Genomic DNA, 27,517 nt, shown 5'->3' with positions numbered 1-27,517 from the left:
GGGATGTAGTACTTCGATTTACATCGTATTTCAAATCTCCACCCCACTTCCCAATCACAAAGCCTTCCTGTGCCGCTACAGAGGTTTAAATCCTTTAAATGGCTCATGAGGTCCACTTAATCTGCCAGCTTCATCCGCCACCATGGAGATCCCCCTCCCTGGCCCCTTGGATGCACATTTATTCTCTCTCATAGATCTCAGGTTGGGCTCTCTCCAGGCACAGGACTACTGCCTATTTTGTTTCACTATAGGCCAGTACTTCAGCGTGCCGATCTTTCCACACACACACGGATCCTTCAGACTGCTCAATTTATTCACTTCTTTAACTCCCTCTATCATAGCGGCATGTACTTCTCCTTCCAAGCCCTCATCATGGTTATCTGCTGGGTCATCATTTACATTCGTAGTGTCGTGTAGGAATCATTTCATTAACAGCTGTTTCCCCCTCTAAACTGTTGGCTCCACAAAGGCGGGAACGGTGGTATGAGTTTGGTTCCTGACCACAGCATTCCCAGTGTCTGCGCAACGTTTGGCACACCATTCAGCCAGCTACTGAAGGAGGAAAGGAAAGAAGTTCTTCCCAGAACTTTTGCATTACTTAACTCTTCTTGAGCAACATTTACAAAATCATTCATTCATTCACTTAACAGATACTTTGCAAACCCCTCCTCTGGGCAAGGCTCGCTGGTAGAAGCTAGAAAAACAGATTTAAAAAGGCATAGATCCTGCCCCCGGGAAGCTTACAATCTAGTAGACAAAAAAATACAATGTAACACAAGTGGAATATGGCAGGTTCCCTTCGAAAGGTTATGTATAAAGTGTCGGGGTGGGGGGCGGGGTGAAGAAGGGGCAGAAAACTTCTGGCTGGGATGATGAGGAAATTATGAATATTTCCCTTTAGGGAAATAGAGGCTCCGAGTAGGAATGTTATCTAAGAGGCAACACCTAGTGTCCGTGAGTACCAAGTCACCTCTCGGAAGTGCTTGAGATCAGGAGGTTCTAGTTCCAGTCCGGGTTAACTGGGCTGCAGGAACGACGAGGGCTCCAAGTCGCAATTGAGCAAGCGCCTCTCCCAAGAGGCCGTGGCCGCGAAGCGCCTCCGAACTGTCCGCGCGCAGAGCCCTCACTGTGACGCGTTGCTCCGGGTACCGGAGAATCCACTCCAAATACGTTAGGGGCGGTCGTCTCTTTAAGGAGACGCAGTGTGGTACGCCCGTGGCGTAATGATACCAGGCATGCTGGGAGTTGTAGTCGGCCCGCCCAGGCCCCGCCCACGGCTGGCGATGACGCCACTTCCGGATCGGCCCCCTGAACCGGTGGGCAGGTGTCAGTGCCGCTGTCAGCGCCACGTCGCGGACATGGTAAGTACCTCTGCTTGTCACCTACCGCGTTGCTTCCCCTCGGGCTCCGGCAGCCGCCACGGGTACAGCTCCACAGCCCCTGAGAGGAGCTGGTCCTGCCGGGGCCCAAGATGACGGCTGCGAACTCCGCGGTCAGGGCAGCTCTCTCCCCGCTGGGGCCGGAGGGAGACTGCCCCCCACAACCATGCCTCCCGCCTCAACTGGGTTTGAACACGCGCTCCCTTCCCCTCTTCTTCGTGAATGCATTCTGAGGGATTGTTCGACGTTTTTGAAGCCTTTGAAGAAGGATTTAACCTGGGACAGATAGGCATAACTTTCTTCCAGTATTCTGTTCCCTTAATTTCCGTGACGTCACACTCTCCTGGTTTCCCTCCGTCGGGTCTCATTGCTCAGCAAAGTTGTCCAATCCCTATCCTAGATGTTGGTGTTCTTCAGGGTAACGTTACACCCTATGCTTTCTTACAAATTTGTATCTCCAGCTTAGACCTTTCTTCTGAGCTCCAGACCCACAAATCTGTTAACTGTGCCTCCACTTGGATAGCTCCTATGTATTTCAAACTCATCAAGTTCAAAACTGACTCATCATTTCCACCTCCCCTCACTCCACCTCTGTCCTTCCTCCAAGAACCCCCATCCCTGTAAATGGCACCACCATCAACCCTGTTGTGCCTGCCAAAAACCTGAAAATTATCTTTGACATCTCCTGACATTCAATCTATAATCAAGTCCTATGGATTGTACTTCTAAATGTCTGTCTATTGTCATTCTATCCACTCTTACCATCCTTGTTCTTCTCACTATCAGATCTAACCATCTGGGGCAGTCTCCTAAGTGGTCTTTTAAGCGGGCCTTCACCAGTCGGTGCCCCCGCCTGGAATGGGCTCTTCCGCCTCCAGCTGCCATCTTTCCTTTGGAATTGTTAATACTGGTACCTGCCCTTCAGATATTGGTTTAAATATTATTTCTTCAGAGAAGATCTCAATTCAGAAATCTAGGGAGACTCTAGTGCTTTCACGTATGATCTCTTATGGAATCTTCACAACAACCCTGGGAAGTTATATTTTTTTCCAGTTCTACAGAAGAGAAACAGACTTGAGCAATTAGTCAAATTGTGCAAAATCATACAGTAAGTAGATGAGTTAAAATTTTCACTTCCCTGTCCTTTTAACTTTTATCTTCAGTATCTTAAACTTGTTTTGTTCTTTATTTAACCGACTTCTTAATGATAGCTATTTAAGTGGTTTCCAATTTTTTTGATCCCATGATGGTAAATGGACAACATTGAAGCTAAATTTGTCCCAACCTTTCTTGTTTCCTTAGAATAAATTCCAAGAAGTAGAATCGGGGCAAAGGGTATGATCTTTCAGCAGGGTTAAAATTTATAGAATTAGTAAAAGCAACACCTTTAAGGAAATGTGACCAAGAATTTGTAAAATGAGAAAATTGTAATGGTACCTATTTCATAATGTTCTGAGGATTAATGTATGCATTTAGCATAATGCCTTTTACACTGTAAGAGCTCAGCAGATGTTAGCACTTACTAATTTATTTCAAAATAGGGTTCTTACTGTCTTACTGGTTTTTCAGCCTATTTGGGACATATTTTGAGGCCCTGATGAAATCTTTGAAACCTTTTTCCAAAAGAAATCACTCCCCTCCCCCTCTTTTTCTCTCTCCCTTCCTCCTCCTCCTTCTTTCTCTCTCTCTCTCTCTCCACCAAACATACACACACACACATACACACACGCACACACAAATGATACATGTCATTTGTCATATGTCATCAACTACCTGAAACTCAGCATATGGACCCAAGTTCAGAACTGCTGATCAGTTCCATTTTGGAGATGCTTTTTTCTCTTTATAAGTTGCAAGCATTGTTCTATGCCATTTAATTTTCATCTAAAACATGATTTTTTATAGCTGTATGATATTCATAATTATTTAACCAATCTTCTGTTGTTGACAGGTTAACATCCTTATACCGAATCTTTGTGTGTTTTGCAGATTTTTTAGACTAAATTTCTAAATGTGGAATCACTAGACCAATGATGTGAATGTAAGGCTTTGATTCTTATTGCCACATACAATGAAGAGTTTGCCTGTTTGTACTCCCACCATCAGTGATGTGTTAGTTTCCTTTCCTTGTTCTGATCACCAGGTGTTGGGTTCAGTGCTCTTGTCACACTCTTAAACTAGTTCTTTACCATTGATGGTTTTTTTTTGTCATTGTTAAACCCATCAAGACTATGATAGAATTTTTGTCTTACAGCAGTGGTTCTCAGCCTTTTCACATTAGAATTACTGGCCTGGGGCAGAGGACACTTTTAAATATATATGTGCATAGGCCCACCTTAGACCAATTAATCAGAACCTCTGGTGTACAGCTCAGGTATTGGTATTTTAAGCTCCTGAGGTGATTTCAGTGTGGAACAAAGGTTAAGAACCCCTGATTTAGAATTTAGTTTTGTTTTTCTCCCTAAAACAAAGAATTCACTCATGAAATAATTTGAAGAGTCAGGCTTAATTAATGCTTTACCTTATACTAAATTAGTTTCTAATTTGTATAAGGATGAGATTGTTTCATTTAATAAAGGAATTTTGGTTTTATTTGTTCTAGGGGATTTCAGAAACTATGGATATACTCTTCAGAATAAGAGGAGGCCTCGATCTGGCTTTTCAGCTAGCTACTGCTAATGGTAGGTCTTCCAAAACATTCTCCCTTTTTATTATAAAATTGATGGTGAAATATACTGAGATTCTCTCCATTTTGCAAATGAAACTGAGTGAGACATAGGATAAATAAACTGTGGAACATTATATAGTTAGTATGTGGATTAAATGGGATTTAAACTTAGACATTGTTTTCCAGCACCCCCACCAACTCATGGAGCATTCTGAGCAAATTGGAAAAAATGTAGAGGAGGAATTAGAAAATTTTCAATTAGAAAAGTGTAGGGGGAATGAGGAGTGACTGTTAATAGGTACAGGATTTCTTTTTGGGTTGATGAAAATGTTCTGGAATTAGATAGTGATGATTATAAAACCTTGTAACTATACTAAATGCCACTGAATTGTATACTTTATAAGAATTAATTTTGTGGTCTGAATTTTATCCCAAGTTTTTAAAAAGAAAGGCCAAACAAACATAATTATTGAATATGGAGAATGGGTATTTGAGCGTCAGTTTTACTATAATCTACTTTTGTCTACGTTTGGAACCAGTCATGTTGAAAAGTTTAAGATTTTTCTTAACTTCTGTTTATGTTCTTTCAATTTAGAACTTTTTATCAAGAAGGCACTAAAACATGTGTTAAGTGATCTGTCTACCAAGCTGTCTTCAAATGCACTTGTGTTCAGAATTTGCCACAGTTCAGTGTATATATGGCCCAACAGTGACATAAACACCATTCCAGGAGAACTGACTGATAGCTCTGCTTGTAAGAACGTAATGCGCTTTATTCAGTGAGTATGTTTGAAAATTTCTAGGAATGTTTTCAAAACATTATTCCATATTATAAATATCTGTGCATTAAAAATTTAGATTTGAGCAGGAAGAAGATATAAAACGAAAATTCATGAGAAAGAAAGACAAAAAGTTATCAGACATGGTAAGTAAATCACTGTCTTCTCTATTGATAAAAATGGTAAATCCTTGAATTTGGAGCTGAGTGAGATCTTAGAGATAATATGTAACATAAATAATAAATGATTTATTTTTCTTCACATTATTCTTGGTTCTATTGATTTTTGAACCAATATTATTGAGTACCTGCCATGTGCCACAAACTTTGCCAGAATTTAGAGGTAAAAAATGGAGATACTTGTTTAAGGCAGAAGTTGTATGAAGTTAGTATGACCATGGTATTTCCAGGCTGGTAGAGGGAGAATGGGTAGACATAAGGTTGGAGAGGTGGGCAGGGGCCTCTTTAGGAGAGGCCTAGCTAAACCACTAACTATGGAAATAGAGAAGAGGGAATGGATACAAGAGATACCTAAGTGATACAATGGATTTGACTCAGAAACTTAGTGGATACAGCATGACCAATTTCTTGCTTGGGTAAAGATGGAAGGTGGGGAAGACAGGTCAGTTTGGGCCACATTTAAGACCCCAGTAAGATGTACAGATGAGCTGTTAAATTTACAAATGTGGAATGTGCAAAAAAATTGTGGGCTGGAGATAATGATTTGAAGATTGCCAGTAGTTGGAGCTTGACATTTTCAAGACTACACATTAGTTTTGTAGAATGCTTTTCAATTTGTGTTTGTTTTATGCTTCCTTAAGAGTAGATTCAGGTCATGCATTACTGACAAGAATACCACAGAAGTGAAGTTGTCTCCTTCTCAGCACATCATATTAAAGAGACATATGCTGTCAATCTGTTCCTGTTATTGGTGGTGTTAACTTTAATCACTTACTTGCGATAGTATCCACCAGTTTTCTCCATGGTAAAGGTATTGGTTCCCCCCTTATAATTAGTATCTCATGGGAAGATACTCTGAGACTATGTATATATTTTATTCCTTATCACATTTTTACCTACCACTTTTAACATACTTTGATAACTTTTGCCAGAATCCAATATTAATCTGCTGGTTGCAAAGTGATTTTTCTGTCATTTCCTTCTATATTGATTAGATGAAATTATACTGTGAGGAAGAACTTTTCCTTTTCTTTACTTATTTATTATCTGCGTAGAAGCATGGATTCTTATTTTTAAAATGGGTTATAATCTGTAAACTATCATTAATTATTTTGATGCTCACATTTTCCAAGATTTGGCCAATAGAAGCTTCTTCAAGCTGGCTTCAGTACCCTTCTAACATTGTAACTTTGAGCACTTCCTACTTTCTTCCATCAGATGTTCTAGGTACAATATGTCCTTTCCCTATTCCAGCTCAGGAATCAGTCATTTCTCCATGGAGCACACATTTATATACATACATACCATATATATACACACATGCATGTAACACATTCATTTTTATCTATATAAATCATACTGATACCTCCTGTTCCACTTCAACCCCAGAGTTCCTAACCTTTTCCCAGTGAGAAGCCTGACTACCAGTATCCTCACTATTTTACTAAATTTATTCAGTACACAGAAAGTAGTTTCAGAATTGTTCCATACCACTGTGAAAATCAAAAAGTAGACTTTAATATTTGTTTGTAGATCTTTATGTATTTAGACCAGGAATGTTTAAAAGCTCCTTTGGTGTGTGGTTATTTTATGTTGTTAATTTGTTTTTTTTTTTTAATTTTAAATCTATACAAAAGTGGAAAGAATAGTGAAACTATACCTAGCTTTAACATTTATCAACGTATGACCAGCACAATTTCATCTTTACTCCCTAATCACTTTCCCTAGATTATTTTGAAGCAGAAAGGAATTTCTTTTTAAGATAAGATTTGTGCTTTTAAACAGTTTACTACAATATAGTTTTATATATTGTCCTATAAAAGTCCTTTTACTTACCCTTTATATTTAGTGTTCAATTTTCTACAAGTTGACTCTTACTATTTATCCATATAGCATCAAATAGTAAATATAGATCTTATGCTGGAAATGTCAACCTCTCTGGCAGCTGTGACTCCCATCATCGAAAGGGAAAACGAAGAACACCATTATGTTAATATGACTTTACCAGTTGATGCAGTTGTATCTGTTGCTCCAGAAGAAACATGGGGCAAGTAAGTATTTTTATAGAAGTACCACTGCCACATTTAAGTGAGGACCTTAAGCCAGGCACGGTGGTACATGGTGCACGTCTGTAGTCCCCACTACTCACGAGGCTGAGGCAAGAAGATTGCTTGAGCCCAGGAGTTCAAGACCAGCTTGGGCAGCACAGCAAGACCCTGTCTCTAAAAATAAAAAAAAAAAAAAACCCTAAAAATGAGGACCTTTCCCCAGAGTTATCAGAGCCCATTTAAAAATGTCATAGAGGCATATCCAGGGTGGTGGTGGTTTTACTATGACTTACTCCTTGTTTATTACTAACGTAAGAGTCATCTAGTAATTAAATTATTATCTGGGGAAGTAGGGTAGCATGCTAGAACCTTAAGGATTTCCCTTTATCAACACAAAACAAATATATAGTTTATTTTACATTGGATAATTTAGATTTCCTTTAACAAACCTAGTCCAATCAAGTTTTTTACTATAGCAGGGATATAATAGCTCTACACTTTTATTAATATTTATCATAGCCACTATAGCTTTTGTTAATACAGTTATGTATTTCCCCCACAGAGTTCGGAAACTTCTAGTTGATGCAATTCATAATCAACTAACTGATATGGAAAAATGCATTTTGAAATATATGAAAGGAACATCTATTGTGGTTCCTGAACCACTGCACTTTTTATTACCAGGGCAAAAAAGTCTTGTAACAATTTCATATCCGTCAGGAATTCCAGATGGTCAGCTTCAGGCCTATAGAAAGGTAAAATCAGTTCCTTTATTCTTAGAAAATAAGATGACTATCATTCATTTTGTATTTAGTTGTATATTTCTGATAACTGGAAATTATTCTGTGATTTAATTTAAAAATGTGGAAGTAGACTATTAGTTTTACATATTATTTAATTTCTGTCCTCATGGAACTTCTTTTTTTAAGTATTGTAATAGTAATGAAAAAACATGTTAAACCCATATGTGACATTTTAATTTCAAATGCTCGATCTGGTTCATATAGTCTATGAAATTTTTATATATTTCCATAATGAAACATAGAATTGAAAAGGTGGTTACATGCCTAGAATAGCTGATGAGTGTTAACAAATTTCTTTTCCCTACTGTTACTTCCAGATTTGTAAGAGACAAGATTACAGTTAAGGAAGGAATTAGAATGTGTACTAATTCTGATTAGGATTTATGGTAATATTCTACCATAAGTAGGGTTATTTTGGTTTCATTTGAGGAAATTTGGAGAAAACATGGCCAGGATTGAAAAGAGTGAGATTTATTGGCAAACTGACTGGTTTTAGAGTACATCTTTTTGATAGACTTTCTTGGCACCCATCAAATTATACCAAGGAGCATCTTCCTAATCTCTATTCCTAAGAAGAGATATAATGACTCTAATTCTTTGTACCTCTCTGTAAGTACAAACTGAGTTGATTTTGCAGAGGCAACAGCTACAGGAGCTGATGTATTCAAACCACTAGAATATGTAGGAGATATGACAAAATGTCAAACTTTTTAAAGTAACTATTACATGTTTTTATATAATTGGGAAAATATTGCATTTTAAATACGTATGCATATTTTTATTTTCATACTATATTGGTTGGTTTTGTACCACCAACTTCTCTGTAGTTTAATCACTGTTGCTTTAAGTATAAGGTATTTGTAAAACACTATAAACGTGATTTTTCAACATACTTTGATATATCATTGTTAATTATAATTTACTCATTTACAAAACTGTTTCAAAACCAGTCTTTAGCCTGGATATATTTTAATAGACTATGTTATAATAATTAATTTATAATTATCCCAGTTCTCTTACTCTAAGAAATTATTTTCATTGTTCTCTGTTCCCTTACAGTTTCTATCCATATACAAATATACACATATACACATAAACAAAAATAAATCTTACTTGGTTTTAGTTTAACTTTCGCCCTCTTTGACCTCAGTGAATTAAATTGTAAGTGTGTTTGAAAACTTTTATAACCAATATATGGTTATTTTCTATATTTTATAACTTCTTTAGTCTAAGATTATTTATTGACTAGGAATCTAAATCAACTTTTTTGTCTTTTTCTATTGATTCTGATTTCATTTAGGAGCTACATGATCTCTTCAATCTGCCTCATGACAGACCTTATTTCAAAAGGTCTAATGCTTATCACTTTCCAGATGAACCATACAAAGATGGTTACATTAGAAATCCACATACTTATCTTAATCCACCTAACATAGAAACTGGTATGGTGAGTTTAACTAATTATTTATGGAACTCAATCGATCATTAATGTCATGAGTTTTTTTGTTAGTACCCAATAGAAGTTGTAAGCATTGATTCATAATGTATGTCATCTTTAAAACATAATTTATTACCCATCTCTTTTAACAATCATTGCTTAAGATAGCAGTAATTAACAATGGCCTAAAAAAGTTAGGAATAGATAATATATACCACATTTCTGTTACCAAAATTCCATCCTCTGGTTTCTTTAAAGGCTTTTCCCATTTTTTTCAGTCTGAACCTGAAAAATCATGCTAATTAAGGGCATAGTCTACCCAAACCATACTGTAAGATAAGTCTTATAAGGTACTAGACTTATTTTCTGTGCAGCATATACCTGGTTGCAAGGGATAGATCCTTAATAAACGTAGCTCAAAGAAGAGTGGATTGAAGTGCAGAGTGAACCAGGCAGTAAGAAGCAGGGAATGGAGTTGAAGTGAATCATACACTGAGCAGCTATGTGAAAGAATAGGAAAAAGTTATACACAAGCAGAAACAATGTGGACACAGAAGGTATGAGGCTGAGAAAAGATAGAGTAAAGGTAAGGATGAGGCCAGTTAGGATCAAAAGCATACACACAGAAACGACAGAAATGCCCTCCAAGAAAGAGTCCATGTGGGCCTTGAGAGAGACTGAGACAGCTGCCTGTTGCAGGGCTGCTTAGTTTCTAAGAGGCCCAGCTGTGCTAGGTGTTCCTATTCTTGAATGCCATGAGATCCTTTCTTACTGGCCTACATGTATCCTTGAAGTAACCCTGGTTCACTCTGCACGTCTGAATTCAGATTCCCAAGAGAGAGAAAATGCGTTGGCTATCTTTTCGTGGGATTTATTCAGTACATTCTGAGTGTCCAGGAGCTTTGTAAGGAAATCTTAAGAATTAAAAATGAATATATGATACAGTACCTAGCCTAGAGGAGTTAGGGGCCCACTTTTGGTCTTGGCCATTAGGGTGCACTCAGGGCAGCAGCTCCATCTGCAAGAGCTCTGGGCAGACCAGCTTGCCATAAAAAGTTATTTACAAAGGGAATACTTCCTTACAAAGAACCTGGACACATAGGTATTCAACGAATGCTTGATTTTTGACAATGAAACCGGTTTGTTATCTGTATTGGAAAGACACAAGCATTTATATATTTTTAAATATTTATTATGCAATGTTTGATATGTACATAAAACATGTGTAAACTATAAAGCATAGTAAGGCAATGAGTACCAGGGAGAACCCCTACCTAGTTTAAAAACTAAAACATTACCAATCTGACCGTGTACACCTTCCTTATCTACTATCAACCTGTATGGAGTTTTCTGCAACTTGCTTTTTCACTCAATATTATGTACTCTAAGATCTATCCATGGCATTTTGCCTAGCTTCAGTTCAGTTATCTTTTTTGCTGTATAATACCTCTTTGTGTGATTTTTTTCCCCAGGTTTTTTGCTATTTAGACAATCCTGCTCTGAACATTCTTGTACATATCTGCTGAAACATAAGTGCAACAGTTGTTAACACTTTGCAATATTTGCCTCATTTCTCTCTCTCTTTCCCCCGAACTATTTCAAAGAAAATTACAGACATCATGCTATTTACCCTTAAATACTTCAGCACAAATCTAAACAGTGGATTTGCATACATAATATAAACCCAGTTTGGTTATGATTCATTATTATTTTTTACTCACTTCTGGATTTTTGCTAATATTTTAAGATTTTGGCATCTATGTTGGTGACTGATAATTGGCTTATCATTTTCTTTTCTTATACTGTTCTTTAGTTTTTCTATCAGTGATAAACGGGCTCATTGAATGAGTTGGGTAATGTTTCCTCTTTTTTGGTTTTCTAGAGGAATTTATATAAAACTGGCAGGATGCCTCCTTGATTGGTTAAACTCACCTTTAAAACAATTTGGGCCTAGTATTTTCTTTGTGGGAAATTTTTAATAACATTTAGTTTTAATGGCTTTAGGACTTTTTAATTTTTATAAGTTATATTTACCTAGGTTTTAATACCTCTTGTAGTTGTAATGTTTTCTTTTTTCATTCTTTTTATCCTTTTTATGCCTTCTCTCTGTTTTTAAAAAACTTTTGGCTTTGTTGAACCTCTCTATTATAACTTTTGTGTTCTATTTCATTAACTTTTTGCTCTCTACTTTCTTCTTCCTTTACTTTCTTTGATTTATTGTTTTTCTTCTCACTTCTTGAGTTGGACAATTCGTTTATTGTTCACCTTTCTTTTTCTAATGTAAGGTTTTAAATTTTAAGCAAAGCACTGTTTTTATTGTATCCTACAGGTTTAATTTGAAGGATTTTAGTTTTGTTCACTTCTAAGTATTTTTACCTTTCTATTATAGTTTTTTTAATGTATGTGTTATTTTTAAGTGTTTTTAATGTCCAAATGTGTTGGAATTTATTTATTTATTTTTTTAACTGGTTTCTGACTCTTGCCTACTGGTCAGAGAGAATTTCTAAGTGATACTGACTCTGAAATTTACTGAGACTTGTATGCTCTCTGAATGCAGTAACAACCACAAACTCGGTGGCTTGAAACTACAGAAATGTGTTCTGTCGCAGTTCTAGAGGCTGGACGTCATTATTACTGGGCAAACATCAAGGTGTCAGCAGGGCCACCCTTCCTCCACGGGCTCTGTGGGAGAATCCATTCCTGACTACTCCAGTTTCTGGTGGCTTCCAGCACTTTTTGCTTTGTGGCCCCATCAGTCTAATCTATGCCTCCTCAGTCCCATTACCTTCTTCTCCTCTGTGTCAAATTTCCCTATGCCTCTCTCTTATAAGAATACATATTACTTGCAGATGGTGGCTTAAGGAAAAAAAAAAAAAAAGGAAGACATGTGATTGCATTTAGGGCCCACCTGGATGGTCCAGGATAATCTCCCCATCTTCTTAAGATCCTTAATTTATAATCACGTCTATGAATACTTTTTTGTTTTGTTTTGTTTTGCCATAGAAGGTAGCATTCATAAGTTCCAGGGATTAGAATGTAGATATCTTTTGGGAGGCACTTTTAGCCTGCCACATGGTTGAGTTATAAATTTTCTATCTGTGCTAGAATAGAATATATATTCTATAATTGGGGGTGAGGGTTCTATTTTTGCCCATGACTCATCTCACCTAATTTTTAGAAAATAATACCAGTTTATACAAAAAGACATGTGCGTTCTTAACACTATACTACAAGTAAGAATTTATACGATATTGACCTTTATTTTAGAGTCATTAAGTAACATACTTGGGGTATAATCAATGGCAGGTTTACAAAATTGCAGAAACATTCTTCCTCTGTCCCATTATATGGATCCTTCGTCTGTTTGTTCATTCCTTTAGTCCTTCATTCAGTCATTATTTATTCATCAACATTTATATCACCTGTGTGCCAGGCCTCTTGAAGATGCTTAGGCCCAGAAATGCCCTCACTGAGCTCACAAATTAGTGTAGACAGGCAGATATTTTAAAAATGATAATAAGTATTATGACAAATAGAGATAAGTGCTTTGAAAAATAAAATAAAGCAAGGACAGATGCTAGCCAAGGCAGGGGGTGGGTGGTGAAATAGTGGGCATGCCATTTGTATGTTGGATGCTCAGGCAAGGCCACTGACATCTGAACTGTACAGGGTGCATACTGTACAGTTACTTGGGAAAAAAGAGTTCCAGGCCAAGAGAACCATAAGGCTCTAAGGTCAGATTGCCCCTGGTATGTTTGAACTGAAAGCAGAGTAAGCAACAGGGAAAAGGGTAGGAAATGAAGTTGGAGAGGAAGCCAGAAGGCAGGTCTTGCTGGACCCCTTAGTAAGGACGTTGGGTCCTGAATAAAAAGCCCCAAGGGTATAACATGAAACTATAGTTCTGTTAAGGCATTTTTATAAGGAACTAAAGTAGCAGTCTAGCTTTGAGAACTCAGCCTGACTCAGCTGTATATACAGAATATGTACTTCTATCTTAAGTTAGTGTGTTGCTGTATTTCTTCTCTTTGTATAGATTCATGTGGTGCAGGGCACATATGGTTACCACCATTACATGCAGGATCGGATAGATGACAACGGCTGGGGCTGTGCTTATCGATCTCTGCAGACGATCTGCTCTTGGTTCAAACACCAGGGATACACAGAGCGGTCCATTCCGACACACAGAGAAATTCAGCAGGTACAGAACATGCCATTTTAAATTATAATCAACTACATTTCATTAACTCTTCATATACCATTAATAATTATTGTTACCTCATGGCGCAGACTTATTTCTGTTCTGAAGAGAAAAAGTATCCTTGTATTGGTAATCAGGGAAAATGCCCTAAATGTAATTTTTAATAGCTGTCTTGTGTATGGATTTTTTTTTTTATATTTTTAAAAACATAAAGGCTCTAGTTGATGCCGGTGACAAACCAGCAACATTTGTCGGATCACGGCAATGGATTGGATCTATTGAGGTACAGCTGGTACTAAACCAATTGATTGGTATAACTTCAAAAATACTGTTTGTCAGGTAAGGACACTTTAAGAAATTAGATAAATCATTTCAAAGTGACATTTGTCATTTTTATTAAAATAATAGAAAAATGGTAGCTTTTCTCATTTATTTTCACTCCTTTTTCTTCCTCATTATCTCATTGCTTTATAAATGTCATTTTTTTAACCCTAATTTTTTTTTGGTTATTTTTAGAAGACTTTTAAGTTTATGAATAGACTTTGTGATATATACTTTGCATTGTCTGGGCCTAATTTTAGCCTAGAAGAGGTAAACTTAGAAATATGTTAGCTTTAACTGAAGTTATAGAAAGTCTAATTTTTTAATACTAAAGCCTTTAAAAAGTCTTCAAAGAAGAAAATCAAATGTTGATCTATGTCTGACCTTTTTTATTACCTCCTGCTCTTTTTCTTTCTAAGATGTTAATAGATTCAATAATGTGTCCTAATAACGTACTTATTTTATCTTTCCAATATATTTTAACATGATCTTAATATTAAAATATGAGAAAATATAAATTAACTAATACCATTTTCTATGACCGTAACTAGTTTACTCCCTATTATATGAGCTTATGTTTTAAAATAGCTTTTCTATTGATAACTATAGTAACATTATTCTTTTTGTCCAAGTACTGAAAGGCTGTGGAAATCAGTACTAACAAATGACAGATTAAGGAGTGAAAAACTTTTAAAAAGTGAAAGTTTTGGTACATTAAAACATTATTATATGTTCCTCATTAAGCAAGAGCTAAAGTTTAGCACCACTTGGAACCTCCCCCCCCAAAATACCTCCCGTATCAGTCCATCTTCCTTTCCCTTCTTGAAAGTAGAAATTACATAGTACATTCAAACATTCCTTAAAAAATAATATGCTGCACTTGAAAACATTTTGCAGTTTTCACCCTGGCTTCACAGACATGTATTTTAGTCCTAGAATCTCTTGTCATATAGACAGGTCAGTGATTGGTCCCAATTTAAAGGTAAGGAAATACAGACTCAGAAGTCCAGGAGCAAGAAGACAAGAACCCAGGACTTAAAACTTATTCTTCTGGTAATTAATTCCACCCATAAGAGCCTCCTGGGCTTCAAGGTGACCTGTTTGAATCTCATGTTAAAAATCTAGAACCTTCTTTATGCAATTCCAGAAGCAGAAAATCAAGGTCTTTTAGCTGCTTTCCTAGCACAGTTAGGGGCCTTGAATATTTAAAGAGTTTATGTTGCTTTAAATTGCTCTTTAAGTCAGTTCCCTACCACTTAATTTTATTTACTTACATTTATATATATATTTTTAATAACAAACCAAGAAAGAAAAAGGTAGAACACATTAGCTCTCAAGCCTATTATTTGGCCTTCGTGTTGAAAGTAGTTCATCAGATTGAAAATGGTTTCTTTCTAGCCAAGGTTCCGAAATGGCCTCTCAAGGACGGGAACTGGCTAATCATTTCCAGACTGAAGGAACACCGATTATGATCGGTAAGGTGTTTTGGACATCTTGGGCACTTTTGGTAGGGTGGAAAGTATGTAAAACTTACCACCAATATAAATATTTAATGTTGTATAAAATCAATCATTTTAAACATTTTTAAATTAACTTTTACACTGTATATATTGATCTCTGGATATTTAAAAAAAAAAAATTCCAAGGTAGCTTGAACAAAAAAGGTTCTAGTAACCAGAAGAAATAAAGGCTAAGAAGAGAAATCATAACTGTGTTTAAACATTTAAAAAGCTAAGAGCAGTATTAAAAAAGGGAGATGGTCACTAAACTGAGAATCACAAGTCATGGCTCTGTCATTAACTTGGCTGGCTGTGTGACATTGTGCAAATTACATATTCTCTCTGGACTTTATTTGTAAAATAAGATTAGCTGATCTAAAGATGCATAGTTCTATGAAAAACAAGACTTGTCCTGTGATGACAGAAGGCAAGCTAAGACTGGTGTGTAAGAAATAGAGGTAGGCTGATGTCAGCAGGGTATCAGAAAACTTCCTGAGTGGATGGGCTGTGTCACTCAGAGCAGAGGCAGCTGGACCATCTGCTAAGAGAGGGACCACAGCAGTGATTGCTACTCTGTTGGGAGGAGTTTGGACCCTCTATGGCCCTTTCTAAATCTGGTTTAGGTAATTCTATGGATTTGGCAGTTGAATATAAACTTTATATGCTTTATCATTTAAGTATTAAAGATGTAATTTTATCTTTTCAGAGTATATTTGACATTGCGGTCTTTTACAGTGTAGGGTAGTCAATTTAATGCTGTTTTAGATCAGTTAATAGGCAAAGTAATCAGTCTTTTAAAATTTAAATTGAATAAGCAATTGAGATTGGTTTATGCCCTCTTCTGTATTTCATATTTCTTCTATAGGGGGAGGAGTTTTGGCCCACACAATACTTGGAGTTGCATGGAATGAGATAACAGGGCAGATAAAATTTCTGATTCTAGATCCACATTATACGGGAGCTGAAGATCTACAGGTTATTTTGGAAAAGGTAAGTATCCATTTAACACAAATTTAGACACAAGGCAAAGCACCCCGAAATAAAGGACAGCAAAGTGCTGTTCACAGAAGGACCATAAGCCCAGGGCAGTGATCTTTATGGTAAGGGGGTGTTCTAAGGCTGTGGTGAGCGAGTATCTCTCTATAGGGGAGGACAAGAGGGAACAAAGTAAATTGCAAAAGACAAAATTTAGGTTAGAGTTTTTAAAACTCAGTTATTAAACTTAATAATAGAACACAAAGTTCATATATATAATCCTTTGAAGATTTTACAGCTTTGCATAAATAAATGTATTGATATATATCAATGTCTTAAAATAGAAGAGTAAAATATATAAACTTTTATAATTTTAGAATTAACAAAAAAATAGCTAAGCTGTGTGCTAGACATTATGGAGGCTTGACCAATCTGAATTTACATATAATCTGATCTCATTCTATAAAGGACTTGAAGTTAAGACATATTTATGAGTTTGTTCTTACATTATCAGCTAAAGGAGATATAAATTTAATTTATAGGCAACTCATTCTCACATATGAAAACTCTGTAGTAAATCTTTAAGAGAAAGTATTATAAAACATAATTAACTTGAATTTTAGATAACATCTATATTCTTTGCCAAATATATTGAAATTGAAGAGAATACATACCTTTTAAACCATAAATTAATGAATATATCGTATTACCCACTACTCTTCATTTTTGTCATGTTGTTGCTTATGTCAATTTTATTAGTACCAAAGAAAGTTTTCTCTGAACTTTGAAGTAAGTTGTGGTTTAATTAGGTCACTTTTTTAAAAGCAGAATTCCTGGGGAACTGGATGGTTTAACATTGAAATTCATTGATGAGGTGTTTTCAGAAGCTGCAAAGAATATAACTGCATTAGGTTGCTAAAGCCCTAAGGATAAAATATTTTAATACACATGTTAAAGAGCTTTTAATGTGTATGTACCTGAACTCCTATATCCTCAGTTTACTAAAGTCTTTTCTTAATGATAAAACAGAATAGAAATGTGTTCTTAAAATCTTATTTTTCTCATTTGGAATTTTAAAGTCTATGAAAGATTTTTGACTGGTACACATCTTACTGAAAATAGTAATATTTACTCTCTGTAGCGAAGTGTTCATTCATTCAACATTTATTAAATACCTAAGGTGTGCTAGCCTCTATCCTATGCACTAGGGGTACTAAAAAAGGTCTTTAAGGAGCTCTCAGAGTCTACTGTAGAAGGACAGAGGAGGAAGGCAGAGGAGGAGAGTCCAAAAAGTATTCTCGAGAAGAAAAAAAAAGCCATCTCTTACAAGGGTTTACAAGGCTGATGCTGCAGGGGACCACGTGGCACAGAGAAAGGAAAGCATGGTGGGTTCCCGAACTATTGGTAGGTGCAGGTGCCCAGAGCACAGGGAAGAGGTGAGGCTGGAAGGACAGGCGGGAGCTCAGTCCAGCAGGGTAGTCATTGTGAGCCAGGCATTTAGATTTTATCTTAAAGGCAGGGAGAAAAGCCTTAATTACTTTTATTGGGGGGAGGGGTGATATAGATAATAAATTGCTCCTTTCTGGCTGGCTCAAGGGGCTTTGCACTAGATGGGATTATCTAGATAGGGTTTTCTGAAGCAGAGTAAGGCATGGTCCCTGATCACTTTCTCTGAGAATTACAGTCTCCTTCTTTGCTAGTTATATTTCTGTAGAACTTTACAACAGCAGAACCCTCCTTATTCTATTAGCACGTACAAGAAACTATGAAGCCATGGTCCAGCCGTCAGTAGAACTATTGACTCACTGGACTCCGTGCATCTAGGACACGAGAGGAGAGTTCTGCCTCTGCCTGACCTCTCTTGACCCTCTGGTGAAACTTCCCTCTTTGAAGTTCCCAGGCCAGTCATCTCAAAAGAAAGCAGCATTGTGCTCCCATTTTGGTATTTTTTCTACCCATTTCCCTTTTTTAAAAAATTGGATCTGGTTACATGGAGAAGGCCTACGTGTGTGAAAGGATCACAAAAAGTTAAAACAGAGATACCAAAACCTTCTTTATATTTGTCTATTAAGAAAACAGATTTTAAGGCATTAAATTTATTAGAGAAATTTTTGCTGAAAAAATGAGATGATAAATAGAATGTTATTTATGTATAGAAACAGGTCTAAAAAAAAATAAACCAAAGTTAATGGTGGTTACCTAGGGAGGAGGAGGAGGACTGGTGGAGGATGTTTTTGTTTTTTAATTTCATCTTATTTGAATTTTCATAATGTATGTCTTATTTTTAAAAAAAATTAAAAACAGCATCTCTACTCAATCCTCCCTCCTTTACACTATACAAAATAGAGCTAAGGCCAGGCGTGGTGGCTTACACCTGTAATCCTAGCACTTTGGGAGGCCAAGGTGGGAGGATCACTTGAGGCCAGGAGTTTGACAACAGCCTGAGCAACATAGTCAAACAGGGCAAGACCCCATCTCTATAAAAAATAGAAAAATTAGCCGGGTGTGGTGGCACATGTCTGTATTCCCAGCTACTTGGGAGGCTGAGGCAGGAGGATCGCTTATGCCCAGGAATTTGAGGTTGCTGTGAGCTATGATTGTGCCACTGCACTCTATCTAGTCTGGTGACAGAGAGCCTGTCTCCAAAAAAAAAAAAAAGGGATGGGGGGTGGCTAACACACTATCTTCTACAGAAACTATGAACTCTTGACTCTGGGTCCATGCTATAATACCCAGCAGCTTCAGAGTTAGAGCAAGGAGTAAGACTGCTGTTTGTCTCTCACTCAGTGGTATTTTAAGAGTCCTCAGCTAGCCTCCTTACAGGTGTTTCTCAAATAAAGCATTTCAGTTGAGAATGATATAACAGAGACTGGCCATCAGCTTTTTCTTCAAGTTTTCTTCTTTAAAAAAATAAATCAGTGGTTCCAGAAGAAATTTGATAAACTTTCATATTCTAAATGAGATTTTGTTTGAAAGTAATTTTCTCTGCTGAGGAAAAGGATTAATACTGACATGAAAAATGGAAAGTAGAATTGAATATAGCCTGAGGGAAATGAAAGGGCATAGAATGCAACTCATGGGGAAAGCTGAGATTTCTCATCACCATATTTCATCATATCTAATATACAACTGAGTGGTCTTTTATGGACTACCAAGAAAAACAGACTGCCAATTAAACTATCACATGCCACCGACATGCCATCAACTCCCAGAGTTGTAAAACTGTATGTCTGAGAATCAATAGAATATGGTATCCAGAGTAACAGTTACTATAGGGAAGTTTTTCTCTTTTGATGATTTCTAGAGAATTAAAAGTTTTAAAATCTACCTTAAATGGATCCAAATAAATTACTTTTCTATTCTTAGTAAGAATTCAAATCCTTGAATTATATGGGTGTTTAGAGTCTTATTCCCAGGTCCTGTTGACAGAGCCTCATGTTGTAATTTCCACCATGTAGCCTTCTAACTTTTTAAAAGGTTTTCCTTCCCCTTCTCTCATGTCCAGGGCTGGTGTGGATGGAAGGGTCCAGACTTTTGGAACAAGGATGCTTACTATAACTTATGCCTTCCTCAGCGACCAAATATTATTTAAAGTGTCTTGGAGTCAAAGACTGCAGTAAAGTGGTATTATAAATTTAATAAAGGATAAGTTTAATTTCAGATTAAATTCTGGGTATAGTTTGATGGTTTGAACTGATTTTTTTCAAGGGTTATAAATACTGCACAGAGAATTTATTCTTTAGACATTCCTTTAATAACTTAGAAGACAAAGCATGTACAACCAGAATATTACAGGCATGTAAATACATGTATTCTTAAATGTTATCTTCACTTGGAAGAAAGTTTTCCCCCTCCTTAGGAGTTTAGACACATAGGGTAAGCCAAAAGCAGTAGCTTGTAGGGCTGCAGGAAATGAAGGCATTCTTCAAAACTCTTCATAACCAACAAGGTATCTGTGTTTAAAAAATATTGTATTAACATTAAACACTTAAAAGAAAAGGTTTTCTCCCCAAACTTCCACCATGCAGGCCAATTTTTGGTCCCTAGAATCTAGCAGTAGTAACTATAACCAGCATTAAAGTGTTAATACTAGAAATGAGAGTGTCCGTGTTTAAATGGAACAATAAATTCTATGCTAAACAGGAGGTCCTTGAGGGAGGCATAAAGCAGCAGCTAAGTGTTACTCACCAACACTTCTTTTTCCCGCTTGTATTCTCTGCACTTCCAAAACTTCGTTTCTGTCTAAGCACCGGAACACAGTGATCTCTATCGGATTGTTCACTTGATTTTATTGTCTGCATATATTTAATTGTTGTAAGAAACTTGGCACATTCTGGAAATCCACATGACCAAGCAAGATCTTCAGCTGTTTGCCCATCCTTATTACATAAACTGAAATTATGACAAAAATTGAGTTAAAAAATTGATAATTTAGTCTTTGTTATATCTTTTTAGCTAAGAAATTTGGGGCTCATAGAAATGTTGGTTGCAGAAAAGAGGTAAAGGACACATAGGGAAATTTCAGTTTTGCTCACTGTCATATCCTCAGTGGTGGCAGAGTCCAGCACAGAGTGGGCATTCCATTTGTAAATGAACATAAGAGTATTTGTATTTGTTGTTCAATACAGTGAATGAGTACCCAGAGGTAGTCAATGAGAACTTCCATAGAATGGGTTTTCCTAAACCAAAACTGAAGTAGAATACTGCCATAATGAACAGGATGGCACCTGATTGCTCACGATCCATTTTTTACTTACTCAGATTGAATTTTATTAGATTATCACTAACAGTCTACATTAACATTTAAATGAAGAGACTAAATTATCAATTAGGCAAGCATTATGTTTTAAAGTACATGTAATTAAGCTTCAAGAGTCTGAGTAATCCAAGAAAACATAAAATTTGAAACTGCTGACTTTATACTTACTCAATTTGGACATCACTGGCTACAAGCAGGCTAAGGCATTCCAGGCTTCCAACTTTTGCTGCCTTGTGTAGTGGAGCTTCTCCCAACACATCCTTAAGGATAAGACAGTGCATTTTTAGAGTCTCTCCCCAAAATACTTTCTGTGGAAGTTTGTAGGTAAAGTCTGGGAATAGCTATTTGAGCTATTTATAGTCAGAATTGCATTCTACTGGACTTAATTTTTTAATGCAATCTATTTATTTTTGCTAAGTTCCTTTATGTGCTTTTAATACAAATTTTTCATTAATAAAAACATGCAACCACATCCACATTAAAATTTAGGTGAATAAAAGCAAAGTAGAATTCTACAGAAGTCAAAGGTTTATAATTTAAAATTTGCCATACTTTAATACTCAACGGAAGATGTGAACTACCATAAGAAAGTTTTTTTTTGTTGTTTTTTTGGTTTTTTTTTTTTTTTTTGAGACAGAGTCTCACTCTGTTGCCCAGGCTAGAGTGCCATGGCGTCAGCCTAGCTCACAGCAACCTCAAACTCCTGGGCTCAAGCTATCCTCCTGCCTCAGCCTCCCGAGTAGCCAGGACTACAGGCATGCGCCACCATGCCCGGCTAATTTTTTCTATATATTTTAAGTTGTCCAGCTAATTTCTTTCTATTGTTTTAGTAGAGACGGGGTCTCGCTCTCTTGCTCAGGGTGGTCTCGAACTCCTGAGCTCAAACCATCTGCCCGCCTCAGCCTCCCAAAGTGCTAGGGTCATAAGAAAGTTCTTTAGGAAACCATAATGACTGTGGGCATGTCTCACAAGTTATTTCAGTTGCTATACTGAGACTTTTGGTAATGTAGCAATCATTTCTTTTGAAATAAACTGTAGACCTGTGCTGTCCAGTGTGATAGCCACGCCCAGCTAAGGTGCATTTGAAATGTGGCTCGTCTGAATTGGGATATGCTGCCACATCAGACTGTGAAGACACAGTAAAAATAAAATGATATACCTCATCAATAATTGCTTGACGTTGATTACATATTGAAAAGATAATATTTTGGATAAATTAGGTTAAACTAAGATTTCATGTTTTGTTTTATTTTATTGATGTGGCAACTAAAAAATTTAAAATTACATACCTCTTTAGCATTCTATTTCCGTTGGACATCGCTGCCATAGACATGTTTAAAACAACTCAAACAACTAAACATTTTTGGCGTATAAGAAATGTTTTGTGTGGATTTGCGGTGGAGGGGAGGTTTGTACACAGCAACAATCCGTTACCTAGTTACCTGCTGGTTGAGGTCAGCGCCGGTTTGCAGCTGCCAGAGAAGAAAGTACGCAAGGCCGCCACCTGCCGCTAAGTGGACAGGCGACTGCTCCCAGGAATCCGGGGGTGCGTTGACCGAGGTCCCCGTCTCCAGCAAATGCTTCAGACTATCCACCTGAGGGAAGAGAACAGATCCAGAACCTCTCTCGCCTTGCGCAGCCTGCGCCCTCTCCGGGTTGAAACCCCTTCCCGACTCCAAACCCAACTCTGAGGAGGCTTGACAAGGCAGCGCCCAGTGGCCAGTCCACGATCACCCTTCCCAGGGCTCCCGAAAAGAGACATCTGGAAGCTTTAGCCCCAAGGACCAAAAGGGCACGAGTCTCACCTCCGCGTTGCAATCAAGCAACAGCATTTCCCGGCTAAAGCAGATGACAAGCGTCTCTGGAAGTGCAGAGTGGTGGGACACTCGCTGCAGCGGGCAGGTAAGAGTGCACAGTACGGGAGAATTTAAAGACTGCCGGGGTAGCGGGGCGGCCCCTGGCCCCAGCGCCCCAGCCCTGGCCGCGCCCCTGCAGCCTCACCCTTTGCTGCGGGGAGTTTCCCCAACCCTGCGGTCGCCGCACGTACACAAACACCGCCACGTGCGCCGGGAACCCGCCGGGCACGGCCGGGGCTGGGAGGGGAGAGAGGTGGCCGCGTAGGTCCGCCAGCCGATTGGTCAGCGGCAGCGGCTCTAGGCACGCCCATTTCGGGGCCGGGCCCTCGGCCGCCTGGGGAGCCCTAGCGCGCGTGCGCCATTCAGGGCGCGGGTTGGGGGGGGCGGGAGTCGGAGCAGTGGGGGTTTGGCGGCCGCCATGAGGCGCGCTCAGTTTCACACGTCTCGCACTAGTGCGCCCAGCCCTGTAATCCCTCTGGAAAAGCGGGAGTGGCGGGCGAAGGTTTGGCTTCTGCATGCACGCACGTAACCAGGAAACAGGGCAGCTATCAGTGCTCTCTCCCACGGCGCCGTGCGTGGTGCGGCCGCCCCTCCGCGGGAGTGAGGCTTCGAAATCGCCCCGCTCGCCTGTCTCCGAGGCCCGCGGCATCGAGGAAGGAAACGGGGGCGTTGGAGGGTGGCGAGTGCGGGCCTGAGGGCTTGGGTTTTACCGCGGGGTTGCCCTGCCCCCAGTGAAACGAACCCCCCGGCCAGGACCCCTGGGGGTAACGGTGCAGTCCCCGTCTGGAGTCCCTGTGCAGGACGCAGCACCGTGACGGGCCCCGCGTGCGGGGAGGTCAAATATGTGAGTCCGATCTGATGAGTGCAGGAGCTGGGCCCCGAAGCAGGGAACCGGTCGGCGCCCTCACCGTGTCGCGGGACAGTTCCTGCAGCGGACCGGCCCTGCACGTGGGGACCGCCGGGCAGGGCGACCAGGGCTGGGGAGTTGGCTCTCCTGGAGCTCATAGTGCTCAGCTTGAGTCATTCCTTTTTGTAAAACTATGGGAACAGGTGACGTGACTGAAATTGTAGCCCCTGACGTCGTATCTATTGCCTTGCCTCTCTTCCTAAGCCCTCTTTTCAGATTAAACCAGCTCGAAACTAAAGCTCCCACCATGTATTTCTTTTCCCTAAAATCTTTAGTAATTCCTTTCTATCTAGTGATAACTTTGAGAGGAGGATGGAAACATAAGTATTTTATCATTATGCTTTCAGAAGACAGGCTCGTTTTCTAAAGATAAGTAGACTTTTAGTTCGAATTTTAGTTACAGTATATTATGTTTTTATAACAGCCATAAAATAATTGTGCAATCATAAATTTATGTTGTTATACTTAGGGAGTGACCCAAGAGATAGTTTTAAACATTTTATTCAGATGGATATTTAAACATAAATGTGTGTTAAACATACATATAGAATCGAGCTTATATTCTATATTTTTAATATTTAAACTATTTATAATAGCTTTTTATGATAAAGAATGGCAGTGCAGAGATACTGCAAGGACTCAAGTCCGTGAGGATTGCCTCCTGCGGCCGAAAGGAGACAGCAGGTTCTCATCAACCTCTACACCAGAGAAGACTAAATGTGAAAGAGATTTTGAAATTATTTTAATGGGGAAAAAAGGGAATATCCTTAATTAACAAGTCCAATTCGCTTCAATTAGCCAGTGGGGTGGGGAAGTTATGGGGAAGACTAGTGCAGTTGTAGACAAGGAGAAACTGCCTTTTCTCCATCCATCTGTGGCTAAGATGAGTAAATCTATACCCTTATAACATTATTTTACAGAAAATTTGAGAAACATAGAAATTTGCAAGTCCAGTCACTATTTGCAATTCTAAAATACATGAAGTTCTGAATCTACAAGTATTTTTGTAATTCTTAAGGCAGTAAGATCATCTGACCTGCACTTATCTGAGACTATATTTAGTGTTTATTTATCCCATTTTATGTGAACAATATTACACTTTACTGCAGAGATAATTATGGTGAAAGAGTGCTATCCTATACCATGCTAAGGATGTTCTGCAACATGGTATACATATGTTACATGTTTTGTGTGTATATATATATATATATATATAGTATGACATTTCCAAAATCCGAACACTTCTGAAATCTAAAGCACATCTGTTCCCCAGAATAGTACATAATACTGGACATAATTCTGTACCGGCACAGAATACCTGTACATAATTCCACAACCCAAGACAATTGTTTTGATGTATTTACAGCTATGGTATTTTCTCCCCTTCTTTATTTTTATATAGTAATAAACATAAGGTCTACACATGTTTCTAGGGTGTCCACTTAACTCTGTCCTCAGCTCAACATCCTTCATAGTGCTGGTCCCTGAGCTCTTCATCACCAGCCAGTCATTTCAGAAAGTCCAAAGCAACTACGTTTCTACTGACCCCTACATATTTACAAGAGTCGTAAGGCCGGGCGCGGTGGCTCACGCCTGTAATCCTAGCACTCTGGGAGGCCGAGGTGGGCGGATCGTTTGAGCTCAGGAGTTCGAGACCAGCCTGAGCAAGAGCGAGACCCCATCTCTACTAAAAATAGAAAGAAATTATATAGACAGCTAAATATATATATAGAAAAAATTAGCCGGGCATGGTGGCACATGCCTGTAGTCCCTGCTACTCGGGAGGCTGAGGCAGTAGGATTACTTGAGCCCAGGAGTTTGAGGTTGCTGTGAGCTAGGCTAATGCCATGGCACTCACTCTAGCCTGGGCAACAGAGTGAGACTCTGTCTCAAAAAAAAAAAAAAAAAAAAAAGAGTCGTGGACATTGCTGGAGAGTGCAGCCTTCAAGGTCTAGGGACCACGTTGGGGCATACCCGTCTCCTATATGCAAAAGTATGGGCCAGAACTAGTGAGGCTCCAGCTCATGGAAAGACTAAAACACCATCTGGCTGCTTTTCTAAGGCACTGAAATGGCTGGAATCCAACTGCCCAGTGGCTGCCAGCCTAGACAGGTTGCTCCCAAGAGCACAGGGCTAGGATGGGGCCCAGCCTTTTCTTTTATCCTCTCAGCCCACCATTTTCTGGGGCTCTGACTGATGCCTGGATCATGTATTCATTAATTTTTTAAATGTTAATAATTTTCTCCATATATGTCATAGTTCTCTGAAATTCCTACATATTTTATATTTTTGCTTTATCGTTATAAATGAGCATTCTTTGTGCAATGTATTTTCTCACTGGCTAGTAAAGATATGCTTTTCATTTTTGTTAATTTATTTTTTATCTTGTCACTTTTCTGAACTAATCAATTCAGGCAGTCCTTAAGCTGATCTCTTTGGATTCTCAAAATTACGATCATCACCTACAAGAAAGATAATTTTGTTTCTTTTTTTTTTTAAATAATTAAAATCCTTTTTGTTTTGTGTTTCACCCAGAACTTTCTAAAATATTAGTGCATAATAATGGTGATGATACCAGGAATCTTAGTTTTGTTCCTGATTTCAATTAGAATACCCCTTTTTCCTCTCTGCACCTTTTCTCTGTCTTGCTTTATTTTTTTATTTATTTATTTTATTTTTTTTGAGACAGTCTCACTCTGTTGCCTGGGCTAACAGAGTGCCATGGCGTCTGCCTAGCTCACAGCAACCTCAAACTCCTGGGCTTAAGCGATCCTCCTGCCTCAGCTTCCCCAGTAACTGGGACTACAGGTGCACACCACCATGCCCGGCTAATTTTTTCTATATATTTTTAGTTGTCCAGCTAATTTCTTTCTATTTTTAGTAGAGACGGGGCGGGGGGGGGTGGTGTCTCACTCTTGCTCAGGATGGTCTCGAATTCCTGAGCTCAAACAATCTGCCCGCCTCGGCCTCCCAGAGTGCTAGGATTACAGGCGTGAGCTACCGCGCCTGGCCTCCAACCTCAGTTTTAAAAGAACTTTAAATACATACAGTTATACATTACTTCAGTATTGGATTAGGCTAACTATTAAGTGCCGAAAGAGCCAATTAGAAGCATCAACAAATATAAATTAATAACAAAAATAACAGACTCTCTAATTTCTTTTTCACTTCCATTCTGATTGTAATCCCTGTGAAGGCATAAGGGCAGAGGAGTCATAACTTACCTGAATCTTGGAGGAAAGACTGATTTTCATCTGGCCCTCACCTGGCAGCTCTAGCCTGCAGTTTTGTCATGACTCTGCTAATTGCCAGAAAAGTAGAGCTAACTTCTATCCCCAGTCTCTATAGAATCCTTCTACTCTTAAATCATTCTTCCTTTCCTGTCATTGAGCATTTTATATAAGGTTATTCATCATTAGGCTAATTTTAGTACTCTTATCAATAAACTATTATTTGTCAAAAACTCACATACTATACCACCTACACCATTCACAATATGAGTATTGTCTGGACAGTATCCAGCCATTGTTAATATAACAAGAACAGTTACATGGCTGGATACTGTCCAGACAGCCCTCGTATACTCTAATATTTTATTGGAAGGAAAGTTATCCTTTATTATGCCAGCTTTAGAAAGAGAAGAATAAATACCTCTTCCTCCGTATGTCCAGATTGTATTAGGTTAAGCTCCCTAGAAGCAGAGCACCA

General features: G+C 38.4%; 2 protein-coding genes across 5 annotated transcripts; one reads left to right on the top strand and one right to left on the bottom strand.

The window, feature by feature from the left end:
- The first annotated feature begins 1,264 nt into the window (after positions 1-1,264).
- On the top strand, positions 1,265-20,082 carry UFSP2 (UFM1 specific peptidase 2). 3 transcript variants are annotated; one of them, XM_069493062.1, is made up of 13 exons: positions 2,468-2,487; positions 2,682-2,714; positions 3,982-4,060; positions 4,643-4,826; positions 4,906-4,972; positions 6,899-7,056; positions 7,616-7,808; positions 9,157-9,303; positions 13,328-13,492; positions 13,707-13,831; positions 15,212-15,288; positions 16,178-16,302; positions 19,793-19,949. In XM_069493062.1, the coding sequence occupies exons 3-13, from the start codon at positions 3,997-3,999 to the stop codon at positions 19,877-19,879; spliced, it is 1,392 nt and encodes a 463-aa protein (XP_069349163.1). In that variant the 5' UTR covers positions 2,468-2,487; positions 2,682-2,714; positions 3,982-3,996; the 3' UTR covers positions 19,880-19,949. The 3 variants fall into 3 exon arrangements, with proteins under 3 accessions (XP_069349161.1, XP_069349163.1, XP_069349162.1); XM_069493060.1 differs by lacking the exons at positions 2,468-2,487; positions 2,682-2,714 and adding an exon at positions 1,265-1,361 and having other exon boundaries at positions 19,793-20,082; XM_069493061.1 differs by lacking the exons at positions 2,468-2,487; positions 2,682-2,714 and adding an exon at positions 3,387-3,491.
- On the bottom strand, positions 20,026-22,958 carry ANKRD37 (ankyrin repeat domain 37). 2 transcript variants are annotated; one of them, XM_069493064.1, is made up of 5 exons: positions 22,852-22,958; positions 22,489-22,641; positions 21,215-21,306; positions 20,476-20,679; positions 20,026-20,240 (listed from the first exon to the last, which is right to left on the bottom strand). In XM_069493064.1, coding segments are annotated over exons 1-5 (477 nt in total). In that variant the 5' UTR covers positions 22,879-22,958; the 3' UTR covers positions 20,026-20,239. The 2 variants fall into 2 exon arrangements, with proteins under 2 accessions (XP_069349165.1, XP_069349164.1); XM_069493063.1 differs by lacking the exon at positions 20,026-20,240 and having other exon boundaries at positions 20,472-20,679; positions 22,852-22,878.
- Positions 22,959-27,517: the final 4,559 nt, after the last annotated feature.

The sequence above is a fragment of the Eulemur rufifrons genome, chromosome 18 (genome assembly GCF_041146395.1).
Source record: "Eulemur rufifrons isolate Redbay chromosome 18, OSU_ERuf_1, whole genome shotgun sequence".
Classification (NCBI taxonomy): domain Eukaryota; kingdom Metazoa; phylum Chordata; class Mammalia; order Primates; family Lemuridae; genus Eulemur; species Eulemur rufifrons.
The sequence above is the reverse complement of the archived record's forward strand: the minus strand, read 5'-3'. Positions and strand labels throughout refer to the sequence as shown.

What these genes read in the sequence shown, in the direction of transcription:
- UFSP2 (XM_069493060.1), top strand. Translation starts at nt 1,284, where the DNA reads ATGACGCCACTTCCGGATCGGCCCCCTGAACCGGTGGGCAGGTGTCAG. An exon ending in AGCGCCACGTCGCGGACATG is followed by an intron (nt 1,362 to 3,981) that starts GTAAGTACCTCT and finishes TATTTGTTCTAG; the next exon opens with GGGATTTCAGAAACTATGGA. An exon ending in AGCTTCAGGCCTATAGAAAG is followed by an intron (nt 7,809 to 9,156) that starts GTAAAATCAGTT and finishes GATTTCATTTAG; the next exon opens with GAGCTACATGATCTCTTCAA.
- ANKRD37 (XM_069493063.1), bottom strand. Translation starts at nt 22,878, where the DNA reads ATGCTGTTGCTTGATTGCAACGCGGAG. An exon ending in TGCTTGATTGCAACGCGGAG is followed by an intron (nt 22,642 to 22,851) that starts GTGAGACTCGTG and finishes CTCTTCCCTCAG; the next exon opens with GTGGATAGTCTGAAGCATTT. An exon ending in GCCAGTGATGTCCAAATTGA is followed by an intron (nt 20,680 to 21,214) that starts GTAAGTATAAAG and finishes TCATAATTTCAG; the next exon opens with TTTATGTAATAAGGATGGGC.